Below are 20,129 nucleotides of genomic sequence, written 5' to 3'. Positions count from 1 at the left end.
TTTACGCTGGATGTGTCGCATTGAAGCGATTCACGGCGAGTCATATATATATACATACACGTTTACGCTGGATGTGTCGAGTTGAAGCGATTCACGGCGAGTCAGAGTCAAAGCGAGTCACGGGTAGGGCTGGATCTATATTTTCATGAGTCATGCGAGTCAGCAACGCTGCGAGCATGACGCAGATCGAGGGCTTTAAAAGTTTGGATCGAGTGAGGCCTTCTCTACATGATCCCAGTGATCGTAACCAGCTTTTTGAAATTTTTTGCCGTCATCCTGAAGTAATTATAGAATTTTCCTGGATAACTAATCAGTTCTTGGATTAAATGACTGAAATTCCCAAATCAGGTCTTTTGATGTCAAGTTCACGCAACCAGATTAGAGTTTTGCGTTTTTGGCGCCGAATCTATAAAAAACAGACAATTCAGCAAGAGAATATGCTTCCTTACTCCACAAAATCAGATTGGGTACTGAGCGCTGATAGACCATTTGACTCCGCTTGACTCATTCAGTGTCAGCAGGAACAGGTCAATTTGACTCACGTCAGTGACTACTCGACTGGAGAAGGTTGAAGTGAAACAGCCATAAATATTGACATTACCTTTATTCTGTAGCTTTTCGCTGATATTGAAGTGGTCTTAGCATATGCATATTATGCAGTGTGTAAATCTAAAATATGTTTATTCAAGTTATTAAATTTTCGATTTTTGAGTACTTTTTTTTTTAAGCAAAACAAGATAGCTGGAAGACTTAAGATATAATAGTTTAGTACAGTGATACAGCCTTACAGTTTATTTGTTAAATTTTCTTAAATTAGGTTTAATTTATTTAACAAAATATAGAAAGAAGACTATTTATTAAAGATAAAGTCAGGCATTTTGTGTATATGGAACGTGACATACTCATTTGAACTTTTATGGAAGTCCCTTTGCATACAGCCACAATTACACGGAAACTTATGCCTGAATTTGATTCTTAAAAATGCGAAGCCGAATTGTTGTTAAATCTGTTGAAGGCAGTTAATAGTAGCATGACAACTAAATGTCACAGTCAGACAGAGGTCATCGAAATTATTATTCGCTTTGTCTCCCGAAAGTTTTAGGCTGGGAGAGTTAATAAAAGGTAATAATTGACAAAAATTATTTTTGACATAAAAGGCTACGGTAACAGTAACAATTGCGACATAGAGAAATCGTGGTGTAGGCTACTCTGCACGAAAATACTGAATGACTTTTCCCGCTGTCTTTTTATACTAAAAGAAAATGTAAAGCAACTTCGGAGCGCATCGTAATAAACAAAACCAGCATAGCCTACCCCTATTGTTATTGTATTCAACAAATAATATTCTACGACACTAAATTAATATAAGTACTTAGGAAGTAATTCGGGAATGTCAGTTTATAATGCAATATAGGGATCTTTCCTAGATAGTGACACCCAAGGGTCATTATCTTTAGGATATTTACAGTCTTTTGTTTGTTTTTGCGGTCATCCCCAACGGGCTTGTGTTAAACACGCCGTAAAGGTGGATACATACCGGGTTAAAACCCGTAGGGGTCACTATCTAGGAACTAGGAAAGATCCCACTATAGCAGTTTCCAACAGAAAGATTCGGGCAGAACATGATTTGATTCACTTTGTGGCCTCACCAATGACATGCGGAGAGCACAGTTTGAATAGCGTATAAAGAATAGGCGCATAAAAATACTCGACATTCACTTGCGAAAATCCGGCTGCCTCTATAGCAGGAAGAGGATCTCTGTTGAGACTGCAGCCCTCGAAGAGGAAAGGCCATATTCTTGTTGCCGTCAGGAGAGACTGGAGGGCACGACGCGCTCTGTACTTCTTCGTGTCCCACTCACGGATGTGCTCGATGAAGAGAAATTTTCCACCCTGCCGTTGAAAGAAACGTGTTTTTAGAGGATGTATTATAGCCAACTTCTCTGTGGTTGCCTCAGAAATATACTGGTGGCTGTGGATGTGTTGTTATATTCTCCACGATTTGTGATTACCAAGCTAATCTACTTGCAGCTATTTTTCTCAAGAAAGTTTAGGGTGTACTCGAAGAAAGTGAGAATGTACTGGTTAGGATTGTAGATGAAAGAAATCTTGGCACAAAGGCCTTCAATGCGATATACTTACAGGCACCAAGACCCTGTACACCTGCTGCATAACTTTGGCAACGTCGGTGACACTACAAAGCACCAAGGACACGACAACCGCATCCACACTCGCGTCTGGTACCATGTCCATTTCCTCTCCTATTTGGTCGACAGAAAAAGCGGATGCATTAATTAGACCGTATTATTTAATCTTCCTAGCGTAGAAAACTAATTACATTATTGTGCTGTCCTTGCAGAACTCTCAAAAGAAAAGTTCAGGTGTACTCTGTTCACATAAGAGGTTCATTTCACTTGTCCATGGAGTGGGAAAAAGGAAGCTGGAGAGATTTCACTATTCAAATAAATGTCTGTTTACCAAATTTAAATTGCAAAAATTTTCACTATTCAAATAAATGTCTGTTTACCAAATTTAAATTGCAAAAATTTTCTACATACAGGCAGACTGCTCTGTACTAACCCATGGACACGATGATATCTTCTGGTTTGATCTTGAGGTTTCCCGTCAGCTTTTCTGTGAAATACTTGCCGAAGTGTGGATTAGGATCAACTAAAACCAGGTGAGAACCTTCCGGGTAATTCTTGAGGTTATTACCTGTAATTAAGTTACTTGATTAAAATAATATATATATATATATATATATATATATATATATATATATATATATATATATATATATATATATATATTATATAAAATGCAAACAATGGTATTCATATGTCAGTTACCGTCGTAGAAAATTAATAATATGCCATTTAAAGTTCTTAATTTTTTCTGTATAAAACAAAGTTACCTGCAGCATAGAAGTTCAGTTTTGCCTTTTACTTGACTCATTATCGTAAGATATTACCCTAAATAGTCATAAGTAGCAATTGCTTCTTTTTATAAAAGTCATAAGTAGCAAATTGCTTCTTTTTTTAATAGCAAAAATTAGCAAATTGATTCTTCATTTTCCACCTAGTCTAATAACCTTCCCTCCTTCAAGAGGCAGTCTATCGTTACCTTCTTGTTCGAGCCCTACGTTTCCTTTCCATTTTGATTTTTATGGGGAATATCAGTTTTGGCCGAATGTCAATTTTTACCATAGTTTTAAAACAATTCTTAGGGTACATAAAGATATTAGGTTAGCCGGACCATTGAGCCTTTGTATTAAAATGAATATTGTAGTGCGCTAAAAATTAATTTTTTACATAAGCTTCCCAGTTCCTTAAGAAATATATGTTTATGGATAATGATAATAGTAGTTACGGGAATGAACGATGCTACTTACCACATCCGACGCCAATTTCCAAAATCCTGATGCTTTTCTCTTTCCGAAGCTCAGGGTCGTGCGATTCGAGGTCTTTCAGGGGAGCAACCAAATGCTTGCGGTACTCCTCGTATTTCGGGTCCTTGATCTGGTCAGCCTTGCTGTTGATCCAGACGAAAATCCTGGAGATAAACAAAAGATTATTTCTGGTACTCCTGTTAAGCATGATGTGTTCACGTTCTCTTAGAATGAGCCACAAAAAATATATTTATGCGCACAGAAAGTTTCCACAGAATAGAATGTCCATTTGTGAAGAGGAAAAACTTGGCTAAGAGGAGCCAATCAAAAAAACACTCGCTGGACCTTGGGAGCATACGAAAAAAATCGTGTCACATTTACCATAAAAAATAGCAAATAATTGAAAATTTATTTTCAGGAAAGTTCTGGGTCTCATTAAAGATTAGACGAGTATTTTTTTAAGAATCATGAAACAGTATTTGTCTCTTTTCTCGGAGACTTTTAAGAATTAAGTAGAAAAACTTCTCATTATTTTAGCAAGTGAAGCAAATATGCAAAATCCATAAGCAAATCAGAAAGATTGAATCAGAATTTACATTGCGCTTGGATGATAAGTTAAGTATACCTTAGTTTAACCAGACCACTGAGCTGATTAACAGCTCTCCTAGGGCTGGCTCGAAGGATTAGACTTATTTCACGTGGCTAAGAACGAGTTGGTTATGTTCCTCTAATTCTTCATTGGCCGGCCGGAGAATCGAACTCGGGCCTAGGAGAGTGCTAGCCGAGTACGATATCGACCCATCCAATGAAGAACTGCGCTTGGATGATACATTCCAAGGAAGAGACTAGGAATCATGAGGCCTTCGACGATAGTACTTGGATAATGATAAAGTGAAAGTGAACTGTACAGTATACGTAAAATATTGATTAATGAGGTAATTTTTAGTATCAGGTGAACGGTCGTTAATATACGCAGTAAATAGAGTAAAATGTCAACAGAAATAAAATGAAATAGAATAACTACTCAGGAAACAAAACGACGTTGTTTTGGTGTTTAATAATAAATTGTCAGTGAAATGAAAATGATAGCTGTCATAAAACTGTATAGAGTATAATGTGAAAAAATGGTAGTGACATCCTCACAGAATCAAAATAGTAATTTCATTTCTAAACATCGCTTTACTCTTGCATCATTTAACAGAGCAAATTGGATGGAAGATAGTTTTCCATATCCATCTTCCTTGTGCAGAAATCGGTTCAATACATATTTGGAAAGAGGGTTTTTTGAGGTTATAAAATTATTCAGGCCGGTTTTCATAGACGAGTTTTTTAATTTATCGGGCCTATAATGTTATATATATATATATATATATATGTTAGGACAATATATATATATTATATATATATATATATATATATATATATATATTCCTGTTAGGACAAGGCCATTGGTACTGCAGTTATTATAAATTGTCTTTCAAAAGGTATGACACTGTTTAAAACCATTATTGTAAATCCCGTTTATGTTTGGTGTTCTGACGTCGTTTTACTGGTGAAGCATTGCGAATGAGCAATGTCGTACTACTGTAGCTTTTGTCAATAATCATCTCCCTCTCACTGCCATGTTTATCAGTAGACTTCTTACAGCACGTGAACTGCTTACTATTATTATTATTATTATTATTATTATTATTATTATTATTATTATATGGATTACAAAATGAGTGAAACAATATAACTAAAAAACAAACCATGTGTGAAAGAGAGCATTGCAGCTGAGCAACAATACCGATAAATCGACAATGCAATATATATATATATTCTTTTCACACATGGCTTGCTTTGCTAGTTAATGACCTTTTGGTTTTGTTCCATATGGGGTTTCACTCATTTTGAATAATAATAATAATAATAATAATAATAATAATAATAATAATAATAATAATAATAATAAGCACTTCACGTGCTGTAAGAAGTCTACTGATAAACATGGCATGAGAGGGAGATAATTATTGATAAAAGCTGCAGTAGTACGACACTGCTCATTCACAATGCTTCACCAGTAAAACGACGTCAGAACACCAAACATAAACGGGATCTACAATAATGGTTTTAAACAGTGTGATACCTTTTGAAAGACAATTTATAATAACTGCAGTACCAGTAGCCTTGTCCTAACTGGAACTGAGCACTGTAATATCTGAAGAGTAATCGCCTTCTTTAGATCAACATGTACAGAGACTCAAAGAAGATAAAACCGTTTTCTGTAGCGTTATCAGAGAAAATGGTCCTCTCTCGGTATTAAACTGCTGTAAATCAATACTCATCTGATAGTTCTAAAGGAAATTTATCTGAAAGCCTATCTAGATTCACGTTTCATAACAAAATTATCTAGTTTATTAGACATGTCGTGCGTTGACATAGAATTCTGTTCAAATCGTCCAGTGAATTTTTCGTATTGACAAGATTTGAACAGTTAGCCATAGTAAGTAACGAAACGGGTTTCCTTGTCCCGTTTGAAAACCGCGCTAGATGATTGCGTTTTCTAGCGAACTCTACAGTCCCCTACCTACCTTTGTTTAACATCTTTCCCAAAAGTGTAAGAAAGCACTGTGATGGCAAGGGCTCCTGCGCCATAAAAACTAGTCCTAGGATGTGTTTTGACGAAATCTGAAACTTCGACCATGTATCTTGCAATGTCTTCCGTAAACACTTTTCCTTGTGTTAGAGTGTCCATTGTCAACACGGGATCTCGGATACCACTACTAACACCACGACCCACGAGATCTTCAAGAATCCCAAACGTGCTGTAATCAGCTGGGCACTTTCTTCTTCTCCATGGTTGTAAACAGACGTTAGAAATCTTTGGTCGAGTGACGTCTAGTTGTTGTTGTTGTATATGATTTCTTCGTTTTAACTTCTTCGTTATATGATTAAGCTGGCGTCATGCTAGCACGGGCTCTCTCTCGTAGAACAGTCAGTTAGCTACTCTATGATGTGAAAGTGAATGGTAAGGAAAGAACATTCAGAAATTTTATTATGAATGCTTGTGCCTGTGAAATGTTAGTCTGAGTCAAATGAAAGGATTAACTGGCGAGAATACAAATCCCTTTAAACCGTAAGGTATCCGTCTGTAAGAGAAATAAAATGATAGTAGCGAGTCCTGGGGAGTCGTAGATAGACACTACGTAATTGTTTATTGCAAGAGAAAAAACAGAAGACTTTTCATTGAATAGCCAGTGTTTTCGAAGAATGTTGAGTAATTACCTCATACAGAGCGGAAACAGATACATTAATAGTCCAAAAAGGGTCCCCTTTATATACAGTATACATACATACATTATATATATATATATATATATATATATATATATATATATATATATATATATATATATATATATATATATATATTGAATTTTATTAAATCACTGTGACATTTTTATATACAAACATTAAGCTACAAATTTCACTTAATATCCAGTTCGCTATTCCTCGGAAATAATACCGAAGGGGAATTATAACTGATAAGTGATGGTTACCTATCAATGACACACATTATATATATATATATATATATATATATATATATATATATATATATATATATATATATATATATATATATATATATATAATAGCATTTGCTGCATATGCGATGGAAATAGGGACGAATTAAATTGTAGCTTCACACAACCTTATATACCGATAACAAGGTTAATATTAATTTGGAAAAAATAACTAAAAAGAAGGGAAATGCAAACCAGGTAGAAGGACAAAAAATATTATAACTGGCTGCATGTAAACAGGAAGTAAAATAAAAGAGCTAGAAAAATGAGGAAACTTTACATTAGAATACAGTGAATAATATAGCGGTAATACCCGGTATGTATTTTTGCTTATAAAATATTAAACACTGAAGTTCCGAACTTTGTGGTGTGGGAAATCACAGAGGTAGGAAAAGACAAGTCAACAACCTCTTAGGCCTCTGGCAAATTCAGACATAGGGATTTGGCGAGTCATGGTGCGTGGTCCAAGGCTTAAGGATCCTATCACAGTAAGCAGTGGCACACTCGTACCTATTTTCAGAACGAAACCCAAAACTTATCTCCGGACTTTGCCATGATATTTTCTCGTATGAAATTATTACGACACAGAATGGGAACTATGAATCTATAGATATATTAGGCCAAACCAACTTTTTCCATAGCCTTCAAGTAGATGTGTATATATATATATATATATATATATATATATATATATATATATATATATATATATATATATATATAGATATATATTTGTTACATGTGGGGCTTGGCTGATGAGTTTAATAATTAATTAACGTAATTTATGAGGCCCTGAGTGCCTAGGACACAAGTAACCTATCAATTAAGGTTAAAGTAACCTCAAAGACAGACAATTATTAATTGAATAAGGTCGCCAGTCGAGAAAAAAACCTGACAAGAAAGAATATGTAGTTAGAGAGGAAATTACATGAACTATCACCCCACTTCCGACACAGTCAATTTTCCCTTTACTTCACATAAGGTTTCAGCACAGTGGATCACATCGTATGCAATTTAGTACTGGTAAAAGCTATTCCTCTTCCGAACAATGGGATCGAGACACAAGGCTGCCTGAATGCTGAAAATTACTTACTTAACCTTCCCTTATTCCTAATTACTGCATGGGAATAGTTGAGTGCCGCTAAGCAATATAAATTATTCTTACCCTAGACTTCATAAAAGTAAATTGGTTACATATGTTATCGTAGATGGTGGCGAAGAAGGAAAACAAAGGAACTGGAAATACAGAAAGAGATACTAGCAAATCGACGAAACTCTACAAAATTTCCCGACTTACCGTGGATGTAAGTTGTTTACGCATACAACGGATGATCAGAAGTCTTGAAACTGGCCGTTGTCTCAGCTCACTAATATCAATGAAGACAGTAAGAGGGCACGTACAAAGAATTTAGTTATACACAACGCGTGTGTCCTGCACGCTCGTGAATTTCTCTCTGACCCGCTGCCGATCAAAACAGGGTGGCTGTTTTCGCATCAGTATGTCTTTATGCCTCAGGGCAGTCTGAAAATTTGTCAAAATATCGCCGAACATAGAACAGGGAAAAGGAAGCTTTAAGACCATCTTCAATAGGGGTTACTTGGTGAAACCCTCCCTATGGGTTTAGACCCCTAATACTAACTAAAGACGTTACTTTTTTTGAAATACCCAGCCTACCCCTGCATGTACAAAGACACCTTCTTGTCTTTGTTCTTGTATTTTTTCTACAATAAAATACATAGAGGGCGAACAGCAGAATATTTATAAAAGCTCCCCCCCTTAAGAGGGCCTTCATTCCCTTTCGGGTGTGAAGGTCTGTACTAAGCAAGCTGTTCGCCTCTTATTACGTTACTCTTCTCCCCTGAGCAGATTTGTCCCGGGCAGCCTGACTTGCTACGGATCTACCTAACTCTAGATAGGATATGAGCTTTGATCATTATATTACAGAATTCTAACCGTACTTGAAGGTGCTTACTGTTATTACATGCTACATCCTATAATCATGATGTTTTAGACCTAGCCTAATGGTACATTCTATGGTATTCCCTAGCCTAACCTATCCTAACCTGACCGTAACACCAATGTAAGGGGTCATGTACTAACTAAATTACAAGGTTTTTTCAATACAATTAGTAATTACAGTACTGCTTAATATGTGAGGTTTGCCTCATATGATAAATGGTTGCCTCAATGAGGTCTTGGACCATGTGTGTCATGAACGTAGTGGCTCTTTTCACAATGGTTTAGATTGTCTGATGTTTAGTTACACAACTTACGTGATTACTGCGGCTCGATGGTAAGTGGAAGGGACAAGGTTACTAGTCTGATGTACTTAATCTGGTCTAGGCTATGTATGAGAAAGAGATCACACTGGCTACCTCCTTTGGGAAAGGATGGTAAGGCATTGTGCCGAGGGGGCACTAGTGCCAGGATGAGCTCATGGCTCGGCAACTACTGGGCTCTCTTCCGCCCCTTCTTATTCTTCTTCGGGTTCCTCCAAGGCCTATCTGTGTCAGACCTAGAAGGTGATGAGGGCACCGACTCTGGGGAAAGGCCAGAAGGGCTAGCGGGCGTGAAGTCAGGAGTAACTTCAGAAGCTACATGAGGGCTCCCTACTCCGGCTGCTGCAACAACCGGAGCGAGAGCGATCTTGACCTCTGTGTCCGAGGAGGCCAGTTCCTGGTCTCCCAGAGAAGGTGTAACAGTTTGATCCTCCAGAAGTTCATCCTTTGGGGACAGATTTGGTGAAGAAGATGTGGCGGGTGCCGGAGGCTCTCCAGTTGTTATGATTAGTGCCGTGGGGAATCCTGAATCTTCCAGAAGAGGATCCGCCTCATGATTTGGACCAGGCACAGGGTCCATTTCAATTGATGGCTCAATGTCTGTGCCAGACTGAGCGTGGCACTGTTCAGTGCTCACAAGTGGTACTGGCAGCAGTTGAGGGCCAGGCATGCCTGACAAGGGGTCCGGAGGTGCAATGCCTCGCGGATGGCTTGAATTTGGCTGCGGCAGAGATTCCTGCCCCAGCTGGAGATCAGAGCCTCTCGGAGAGTCTTGCTCAGGGGCGTCTGCTGGGTGTTGCTTACTTGGGCAGTCCTCCCAATTTGTGGAGTGGCCTGTCCGCTTACACGTCCTGCAGCGGTACTGCTCCTCCTGAACGTCTCTTCGGGGAGAGGGAGGACCTCTTTGTTGGCTGGCCCTTCGCGAATGGAAAGGGCTAGGCCGAGAACGGTTTAGTGTATGCCCCTTCCACTGACCACTTCGGTGGGCGGAAGGTGGGGTTTTGTTGTGATCAGGTTCTCCTACAGTTGGGGCCTCCGTGGAGGAGGTAGCGTGGCTGCAAAGTGGCATTGGTGAAGGGCTTCCCCAGAGAAGGTCCCAACCCATCAGGAAGTCCACTCTGGGCCAAATTCCACCCACCACACCAAGGCGGTGGGGTAGCATTCCTCAAGGTGGCATGACCTGGAGCTTGACCGTGGGAACGGTAATGGTGTGGCCCTCTATCCACTTCATCTCCCACTGGGTTTTCTCGTCAACCAAGGCACCGGCTGGCACTTGGGTCCTGGAGATCACGCTAATGTCTGCTGCAGTGTCTACTGTGACCAGAAGGGTCATGGGCAGGCTAGAGCTCTTAAGAGGGGCCACCGAGATGAACTGGGTCTCCAGTCTCTCGGGGTAAAGGATCTTGTGTGGCCTGGCCGCAGAGAATGAGGTGCTAATGAGGTTGACAAACTTGGTGGTGGAGACATGATGTGGACAGGCCGGATGTCCAGCACTGTAGTGGCTGGCAGCACCACAGGATTTGCACGGGCCTCTTGTAGGGGCTCGGTGGCCTGTAGTAACTGTTGGTGGAGAGGGTTGAGTGGATGACTCGGGAGAGGAGTTCTGGCTGGTAGTAGGAGGCTGCTTGTTAGTGCCAAGCTTGTATCGGCAATCAGCTTCAGCGTGCCCCACCCTCTTACAGTGGGTGCACGTAGGCTTGCTTGGCAGTCCATTCTTCGGGCGAGTCGAGCTTGAGAGGTAAGCAGGTGGCACGATGCGTCTCTGAGATGTGCTGTGGGACTGGTTGGAGGTTTCCCATGAATTGGCCATGTGGCAGGCTTCCATAAGAGTGGTGGGCTGCTTATCATTTAGATATACAGCAAGAGGCCCAGGCCCACATTGGTAAAGGTCCTCCAGCATGGTCCGATTGAAGAGGTCCTGAAACGTGCAAGACAAGGAGTCGAACCAGCGGGTACCAGACTGGGTCTTGTGACAGGCCCATTCAGTCCACGACCAGCCGACTTCCTTGGCAAGACCTCGGAACTGCTGTCTCTATGAACTTCAGCCATGTTGCCTCTCTGGCTCCTCTCCAGTGAGCGAAGAGCTGCCTTAGGTTTTCCCTCCATGTGCTTGGTTAGTACTAAAGCCCTCTCTGTCTCGGTGGTGCTGTAGTTATCGAATAGTGCCTTGATTTCCTCCAGCCATGCTTCTGGCTCGTCCTCAGTCCACTTGGGGACGAGGGAATTGATGCTCGAGATTGGAGCATTTGGTGCTGCAGGTGTGGGGCTGGAGGCTTGCTGTCTAGCCATAGCTTCAGCATTTTCTCTTCTCGTCCTTTCCAGCTTGAGCTCCTTTTCCTTGAAAGCTAGTTCGCTCTCCCTTCTCTTTTGTCTTCCAGCTGCCTCTGTTCAGCTTCATACGCCCTCTGTTATTCATAACTCCTCTGTTCGGCTTCATACGCCCTCTGTTCGGCTTCATAATTCCGCCGTTCGAGTCTTCTTTCTCTCGCTTGGCCAAGTCATCCATCTGTTCCTTGACCCACATGGCGAGGTCCAATGCAGTGAGACCTGCTGCCGTCCCCAGCTCCATGAAGGGCTTTATAATTCTCTGCTGCCATGGTTCTGGTGGGGAAGGGCGTCTATCCGGGTCGACTGGATGAACTTGGGCAGCGAGGAAATATCCCTTCAGTGATGTGGCACCCTTTCAATAAGGTGGCACTTTGGTTGGGTGTGCTGTGTAAAGCTCACACTCAGTATCCTTATGTACTGGTGCAGGTTAGGTACCATAAGGACCTTTCTTCTGTGTTCCTTTTGTCTGGTTTTTTGTTCCTTTTTTTTTTTAGTTTGCTTGGTGGGTGGCATTATGGTGCCAGTGCTTTCCTAGGAACCCAGCAGAGTGTAACAAATGAGTGAGAGAGAAAGGGAAGGTAAAAAGAGAGAGAGAGAAGTAAGCTATTCAGTTGATGACAGTGCTTCAGATTAGTGGCACTGTGGAAGGAAAATTGAATTGTGGTTGCTTTTTTAAGGCCCTCATGAGTGTTTGGTCCCAGTACCCGCTGTGCTACAACCCCCTTCTCATGCAGAGGGAGAAAGGCTACTGTCTGCTTAGGTCTAGATAAAAGGCCTCACTCGTGACCGGCAGTTTATAACTGTAATTAATCTTAACTTGTCCTCATCTGTTTGTGGGACAGATTTGTTTCTTTTATATTGGTTTAATGTTATCAATTATCCTGGTGTCGGCCCGAACTTTCTTATGAAGAGGGTCACGTCCACTCGGTTAGGTTAATTGAATGCTTACTTGAATATATGAGAGAGAGAGAGAGAGAGAGAGAGAGAGAGAGAGAGAGAGAGAGAGAGAGATATTCAGCCAGCCAATTTGTGCTGCCTGAGAAAAGTTAAGTAAAATTTGTATAGTGCATATTGGCAGGGTTCTTAGTTGAAGATACGTCGTCTCTGGCTCTTTTAGGGATTTTTTTTTTTTTTAACAATCATAGCTTTCCCGGTAGCCAAGTCGGATGTCTTACACTGAGAAATTATGATTACAATTATAAAGTCTTTTCTTTATATGATTTTTTTACATTGGGTATTTGTATAGGAACTTGTTACTGTATATTTCCTAACTAAAACCTATCATTCCCTGACTAAATTATATCTTGTTTTTATCTGTTTTATGGAACCCTGTCCTATTCTCTACCTATTGAAGTCTATCTGGCTCAGATTTTGCAAGGGGGATTACTACGCACAACAATGTACAGTAGTCCAGAAAGTGGCAATGAGGCAGAAGCTAAGAGTGACTGGGCTACCCGAGTCACACAGACAAAACAACAAAGGTTTTAAGATGGCGGACACGGGGAGTGGGCAACCAAGATGTTGGGCGAATCCCGTTAGCATAAGCAAATTCAAAACAACTGGGCTAGAAGCGGCCTCGGCAGATGAATACACTATTCTTGAGGTGCGCTTTTTTTTCTCAAGTGAATTACACAAAGCACTTGAATTCCTCTCACAAAACGAACAAAGCAAATGCAGGAATACAGATATACTCTAAATACACCGACAATGCAAAGGATTTTACGTTAAGGAGATGGAAAACGAAATTACTATGCTACGCTTGTTTTTCTTTTTATTGTCTTTCTCGCGCAGAACTAATGCCGTTCGCTGCCGAGACAAGGGAATAGATTCGTGATGTCCTGACGGGACTGAATTTACGTTACTTAAAATGCAAATTATTATGAAATTAACCACTGCCGTTTGTTTGCTATTTTAATGACGCAAGATTTTTTATATGCTCCCCGCTGTATGAACATTTATTAACTCCGTCACACTCGATCGAGGCTCTCCGTAAGCGGACGCGGTTACTGATTTTGAAATTTAACGAACTCCGCAAATTTTTGTCCCCTACCTATGAGAGACACGTTAGGCGCACTTTCTCCATTCTTTGTCGTGCACTAGTTAACTCGTTCAAACATCAATATCATGCATTAATCCTTGGCCGGGGAAAATAGCAAAATATTAATGATGACAACAACTTGGCCCATGACCTTCGCTGGAATGTAGCACACTTGGTATCCAAATGCGGCAAAAGTGCTTCTTTTTTAGTTTTTGCAAATTGTTAATTCTACTGCTCTCAGTGCGCACTTTCCTACCTACACTAATTTCTTAATCATAACTGGTATTCTTATTATTATGCCCTGTGCTTTCTCCTTGTTTGGAAGAATAGCATTAAATTAAATATCTGACTTTTCTCTTTGGAATTAATGTGTAATTAATTTTTACTCCAGATTCTTTTCTCTAAATTACTTAGATCCTAGGCTAAATCGCCACTGTTATGTGTGGGGGTTTGGCTGATGAGTTTAATAATTAATTAACATAATTTATGAGGCCCTGAGTGCCAAGGACACACGTAACCTGTCAGTGAAAGTTAAAGTAACCTCAAAGACATACAATTATTAATAGAATAAGGTCGCCAGTCGAGAAAAAAAACCGACAAGAAAGAGTATGTAGTTAGCGAGGAAATTACATGAACTATCGCCCCACATAAGGTTTTAACACAATGGATTATATCATACGCAATTTAGTACTGGGAGAGGCTATTCCTCTTCTGAACAATGGGATCAAGACACATGGCTGCCTGAATGCTGAAAATTACTTACTTAACCTTCCCTTATTCCTAATTACTGCACGGGACTAGTTGAGTGCCGCTAAGCAATATAAATTATTCTTACTCTAGGCTTCATAAAAGTAAATTGGTTACATATGTTATCGTAGATGGTGGCGAAGAGGGAAAACAAAGGAACTGGAAATACAGAAAGAGATACTAGCAAATCGACGAAACTCTACAAAATTTCCCAACTTACCGTGGATGTAAGTTGTTTACGCATACAACGGATGATCAGAAGTCTTGAAACTGGCCGTTGTCTCAGCTCACTAATATCAATGAAGACAGTAAGAGGGCAAGTACAAAGAATTTAGTTATACACAACGTGTGTGTCTCGCATGCTCGCAAATTTCTCTCTGACTCGTTACCGGTCAAAACAGGGTGGCTGTTTTCGCATCAGTATGTCTTTATGCCTCAGGGCAGTCTGAAAATTTGTCAAAATATCGCCGAACATAGAACAGGGAAAAGGAAGCTTTAAGACCACCTTCAATAGAGGTTACTTGGTGAAACCCCCCCCTATGGGTTTAGGCCCCTAATACTAACTAAAGACGTTACTTTTTTTTGAAATACCCAGCCTACCCCTGCATATACAAAGACACCTTCTTGTCTTTGTTCGCGTATTTTTTCTACAATAAAATGCATAGAGGGCGAACAGCAGAATATTTATATATATATATATATATATATATATATATATATATATATATATATATATATATATATATATATATATATATATATATATGTAGATAGATGACAGAGATAGATATGTAAATGCTGGCCATAGTGCCGAGAGCAGGTGACGGCTTACCCAGGATTATCTCCTTCAATCCCCTTTAATACTTGTTGTAGAAATGTGGGTTGTCAGTGGCATCGGAATTCCAAGACCCTTGGCAGATATTCATAGTGTTTATTTGTTTGATTAAGATGGTTTCTGATAAATGGCCTGTGGACAGACAGCTACTCTTGAGAACAACGTGTGACAGATTTAGTTGGTATGTTGAGTCAAATTATTTTTATGACTGATAATAGCAGAATTTTGATGCCCATATCTGACTGAACGTTTGTGCTGAATAATTCTCTGAGAAAGAGATTGACCTGAAAATCCCATATATATTGCACAAGGCCTGCCATAGTAGAGACAAGGATTTTATATAAGCATATGACTTTGGGATTTGGTACTGGGATGGTTAAAAAAAAAAAAATTGGTCCGTGCCAGAGGCTGGCTTAACTTTTTAGTGCCAGACGGGATTTCGATTTTATGAACGTCTCTACAGGCTTAAGTTTGGGTATGATAGAATATTTGGTTATATTTGTAGAACACTTTATCAGTCATGAGGTTGGGGTATTTTATAAACAATAATGGTTACGTATCAGTTTAAATACATGGTCTAAGTTTTCTGGGAGACCACATCCCAAGGTCTTGAAAGGTGCACCGTAGGCATTACTCAAGGTTCTTTGCAGCATCCCTTCGGCAGCTAGCTGCAACCTCTTTCATTCCATTTTCTGTGCCTCCGTTCATATTCTCTTTCTTCCAACCTGCCTTACCACCCTCTGTAACAATTGTTTCACAGTGCAACTGCGAGGTTTTCCCTACTGTCAATTTCCCTATCAGCGGTGAATGGCCTTATAGGTCCCAGTGCCTGGCCATTGGCCTAAATTCTATTATCCGACCCCATCCAAGGTCTTGCAAGTACAAATTGCAGCCTAAACCTGTTTTAGCTGATGGAGAACGAGTCTTAATCGCTCGTAAAAATAAATTGCAAGTTAAAATGTGAATATGCTGGGATGATCGTGAAGGGATAGTGAGATTACGTTTTGCTTGAGTTTATTTCTCATGAATAATATACAGAGGAGTGTCAACGCGCTCTCTCTCTCTCAGACACAATTCCCCTAGAACTCCCATTTATTCCTATCTCGGCCTTTCCACGCACACTTCACACTGAAGGTCACTAACTCATGCTTAGCTCAGTTGACATAAAGGGATTACATAGATAACAATTTATAGAAAAATGGCATGAAGGTAATTTAAAAACGGTTAAAAATAAAGTTGCAGGGACCGTATCTTTATAAGATTAAAATTATAAGTAAATCTTGAACAGCAACCATTGAATGGTAACACATGCTTTTAATTCCTTTTAGTTTTGTGTAAAAGAAAACTATTGTGCCGGCTTTGTCTGTCCGTCTGCACTTTATTCTGTCCACCCTCAGATCTTAAAAACTACTGAGGCTAGAGGGCTGCAAATTGGTATGATGATCAACAACCCTCCAATCATCAAACATACCAATTGCAGCCCTCTAGCCTCAGTAGTTTTGTTTTGTTTAAGGTTAAAGTTAGCTATAATCGTGCTTTCGGCAACGATATAAGCTAGGCCACCACCAAACCGTAGTTAAAGTTTCATGGGCCGCGGCTCGTACATCCTTATATCGAGACCACCGAAAGATAGATCTATTTTCGGTGGCCTTGATTATACGCTGCAGCGGCTGTACAGAAAACTTGATTGCGCCGATGAAACTTCGGCGCATTTTTTACTTCTTTGGTGTAGCTACTCTAGGATTAATAGAGTATCCTGTTTACCAATCCTGGGCTATTTGACTTGAAGCCAGTTATTCTGATTGTACTGTACTGCAGTGCGACGACGTCATCGAATTCCATTTGCATCGTGGTTTGTCTTTTGTCATTAATTGTTTACATATCAACTTACTTTTTAGCTCTTTACAAATTCCTTTTATCTTCACCCGTTACGCTGTGAGTTTTATAAATCGGGGACTTACTTATATCATTATTGCACTCTAAGGAATCATTGTTATTTTCTTCATAGCATTACTGCTTCCCAGTTTCCACTTTTAAGATTTCGCACCAATGATTCATATAAATGCTTTTGTTTCAGTCTTCATAAAAATGACGTGTTTGGAATTAACACTCGATATCACAATTTGCCCATAAATATAGAATAATGAAAATTGGGTTTTCCATAGGCATGTATTTTTTGTTTCTACTATTTAAGACGTCTGAAAAAGGCATTTTTGTTAGTTCCCCTTTCTGTTTTGAATTTGATGCTACGTAGTAAGTTGTCTAATTTGTGAAACATTAAGGAAAATCGCCTAAACTAGAATGCCAGAGAGTTAAATACCGTCTACATATCTCATGGAAATTATGTCCACGGGGATGGATAATTTGAAGGATTTGTAGAATTTTTAAACTGTTGAATCACAGTTAGAGATTTACAGTAATATCCTATGGCCTACCTTCGGGAAGATTCTTTAACATTTCTGACCTGATTTCTGAATATGTGTATGTATATATATATATATATATATATATATATATATATATATATATATATATATATATATATATATATATATATATATACTGTATATATGTGTGTATAATATTTTCTTTATATACTAAAATTATTTACAAGTCCTTTTTTTCCCCCTCAGGCATACATCTTAGGAACAATGAAAGATTACGCGCATTTTGTCGCTTTGTAGAACAGAATTAGAAGGTTTTTAGATTAAATTAAACTGTCCGTGAGTTGGCCAGTTCTTGCTCCTGTAGCAGCCCGTAACAGTTATGTTGTTAGGGGAAATACGCATAATATTTACTCATTTTGGATATGTCATTAGAAATATAAATGAAATCAGTAATGTTTTGTTATTGGTCGCTGTCTCACTTTCGATTCGGTCGTCATTCAGGTAAGGTGCTCGTCGTTGCACTTCTAATGCTCGGAGTGCTTGTGAGTCGCCGTATAATGGTAGTGCGTCCAGTATAGCAGTTGCTGAGGGCTTTTACACTACCTTCCTCCGTAGGGGGATAGTGCCGCCAGTGCACCTCATGCGGTGCACTGTAGGCATTACCTGAGGTTCTTTGCAGCGTCCCTTCGGCCGTTAGCTGCAATCCCTTTCTTTCATTTTACTGTACCTCCATTCATATTCTTTCTTCCTTACTTTCCACCCTCTTCTAACAATGTCTAATAGTGCGACTGAGAGGTTTTCCTCCTGTTACACCTTTTAAATCTCTTACTCTCACTTTTTCTTTCAGCGCTGAATGGCTTCATAGGTCCCAGCGCTTGGCCTTCGGCCTAAATTTTATATTCTGTCTATCAATCTTTACTGTCCCTTCAGGACATTTAAATCTATTTACTAAGTTGGTACACTTTCTAGTATCCCAATGTAAAATATAAGTTGGAGTTATTATTGCAAATATTTTTAAGTTTCAGAAATGCGTGAACTTTTGTGATGTACTTTGCAGCGTTTATGCTTGGCAGTGCATGAATAATGACGTTAACTTTGAGCTACTTAGAGATGTACAGTCAGTCTTTATGTAATATAACTTTAATAATTCTTTATTTCATTATAAAGCGCACTCTAGCACCTGTTAGTCAATGTACTGTATGTGGCAGTGTATGAAAGATTTTAATCTGGGTGACGTATCGGAAAATTATTTACAAATTTATAACTATTGTGTTATCGCATAATCACTGTTATTGTTAAATACCCATTGTATCAAATGGAAAATAAGATGATTATTATTATTATTATTATTATTATTATTATTATTATTATTATTATTATTATTATTATTATTTTAGTCAAGAAGCTTCCTACTTTTAAGCGAAGGTCGTTTTAGTCATTAATTATTTCCAAACTAACTAGTGATAGTTGATTAACCGGAGTGCGAATAATTTAAATGCCTGATTTTTAAAAAAATAAATGTAATCCAAAAGTGTATTTCGAACGGAGAGGGAAACAATAGTTGAGATGAACAATCGGTGTTCATTAATCTGATATACTTACAGTAGCCTTTTCCAGTATCCTTATGTAAACAGTCTCAGATTCAATGTAATTAAGAATAAATCCCGAAGGATAAAACACCATGAAACTGTTCCGTTTCTGGTAAAACATTTTGTTCGTTTATTTACACCGGCCTTGGCTTTAAACTCCTAACAAGATTACCTTATCTTATTTCAGGAATGTTGAAATAGTTGTTCTAGATTTGATGTAAAAACAAAAATAATTTCATGACCTGGATAGAAACTATTTTTTTTCGTAAAGGTAGAGCTGTGAACATTATTTCAGTATTTATGACTCATAAAAACAGCTGTCACAGCACGTCTCCGTCTCGCATAAAACATACTGAACAGGCTTCTCGTGTGCCGTTGCCTAGCAACGATGTAAACAACTAGCCTCACGCATTGCACACATGTTCACATAGAAGTCAGTCCGTGAAGTGAAGGCCAATAGTATTTGCTATATATCATCGGCGTTATTTTACCGACAGAAATAACCTTTCTACGCAAGAAGAAGCATCTTTCCAACATCTCATTCAGGTGAAGTCACTAAAGATTTACTTGCATGATTACTCAGCAAGCCACTACAGGTACATTGTCATTCACGAAGCCTTATCTTGGACGACGCAGTATATATAATAGATAATGGTTCCGTTTACTGCTTGTTTTTAAAAGACTAGTGGCTCTTCGAGAAGGCTTTTTTAAGAGGTTTTTAAAATTATGACTAATATAAAATAAATAAACCGCACGTGAACGTTTATTAGGCTTAGGTTGAATCTACAAAATCTTTAATACCATTTACCTGTCAGGGGATGCCTTCCATAATGTAGCACGTAGGAAAAATAGTTTCGTAGTTACTCTTTCAGTAGTATGACCTATCAGCTGAGAATGTAAGATGATTTAGCTCTGAACAATGTAAGGGGACGTGACGCTTTGATTTGTATTTACTGTCATACCGAGAG

General features: G+C 39.0%; 2 protein-coding genes across 2 annotated transcripts in view; one reads left to right on the top strand and one right to left on the bottom strand.

The window, feature by feature from the left end:
* Positions 1 to 587: 587 nt before the first annotated feature.
* Positions 588 to 6,350, bottom strand: LOC136830805 (thiol S-methyltransferase TMT1A-like). Its single transcript, XM_067090733.1, has 5 exons — positions 5,962 to 6,350; positions 3,392 to 3,552; positions 2,581 to 2,715; positions 2,143 to 2,261; positions 588 to 1,893 (listed from the first exon to the last, which is right to left on the bottom strand). Exons 1-5 carry the CDS (start codon positions 6,123 to 6,125, stop codon positions 1,633 to 1,635), a joined length of 840 nt encoding a protein of 279 aa, XP_066946834.1. The 5' UTR covers positions 6,126 to 6,350; the 3' UTR covers positions 588 to 1,632.
* LOC136830804 (TBC1 domain family member 19) overlaps positions 2,559 to 20,129 on the top strand; it is a 40,632-nt gene continuing 23,061 nt past the window's right edge. Inside the window, exon 1 of the mRNA XM_067090732.1 lies at positions 2,559 to 2,680. The gene's annotated coding sequence lies outside the window, so the exon portion shown is untranslated. The remainder of the gene's footprint in view (positions 2,681 to 20,129) is intronic.

The sequence above is a fragment of the Macrobrachium rosenbergii genome, chromosome 47 (assembly GCF_040412425.1).
Source record: "Macrobrachium rosenbergii isolate ZJJX-2024 chromosome 47, ASM4041242v1, whole genome shotgun sequence".
Taxonomy (NCBI): domain Eukaryota; kingdom Metazoa; phylum Arthropoda; class Malacostraca; order Decapoda; family Palaemonidae; genus Macrobrachium; species Macrobrachium rosenbergii.
Note: the sequence above shows the minus strand (reverse complement) of the source record. Positions and strands in the feature narration are given on the sequence as shown.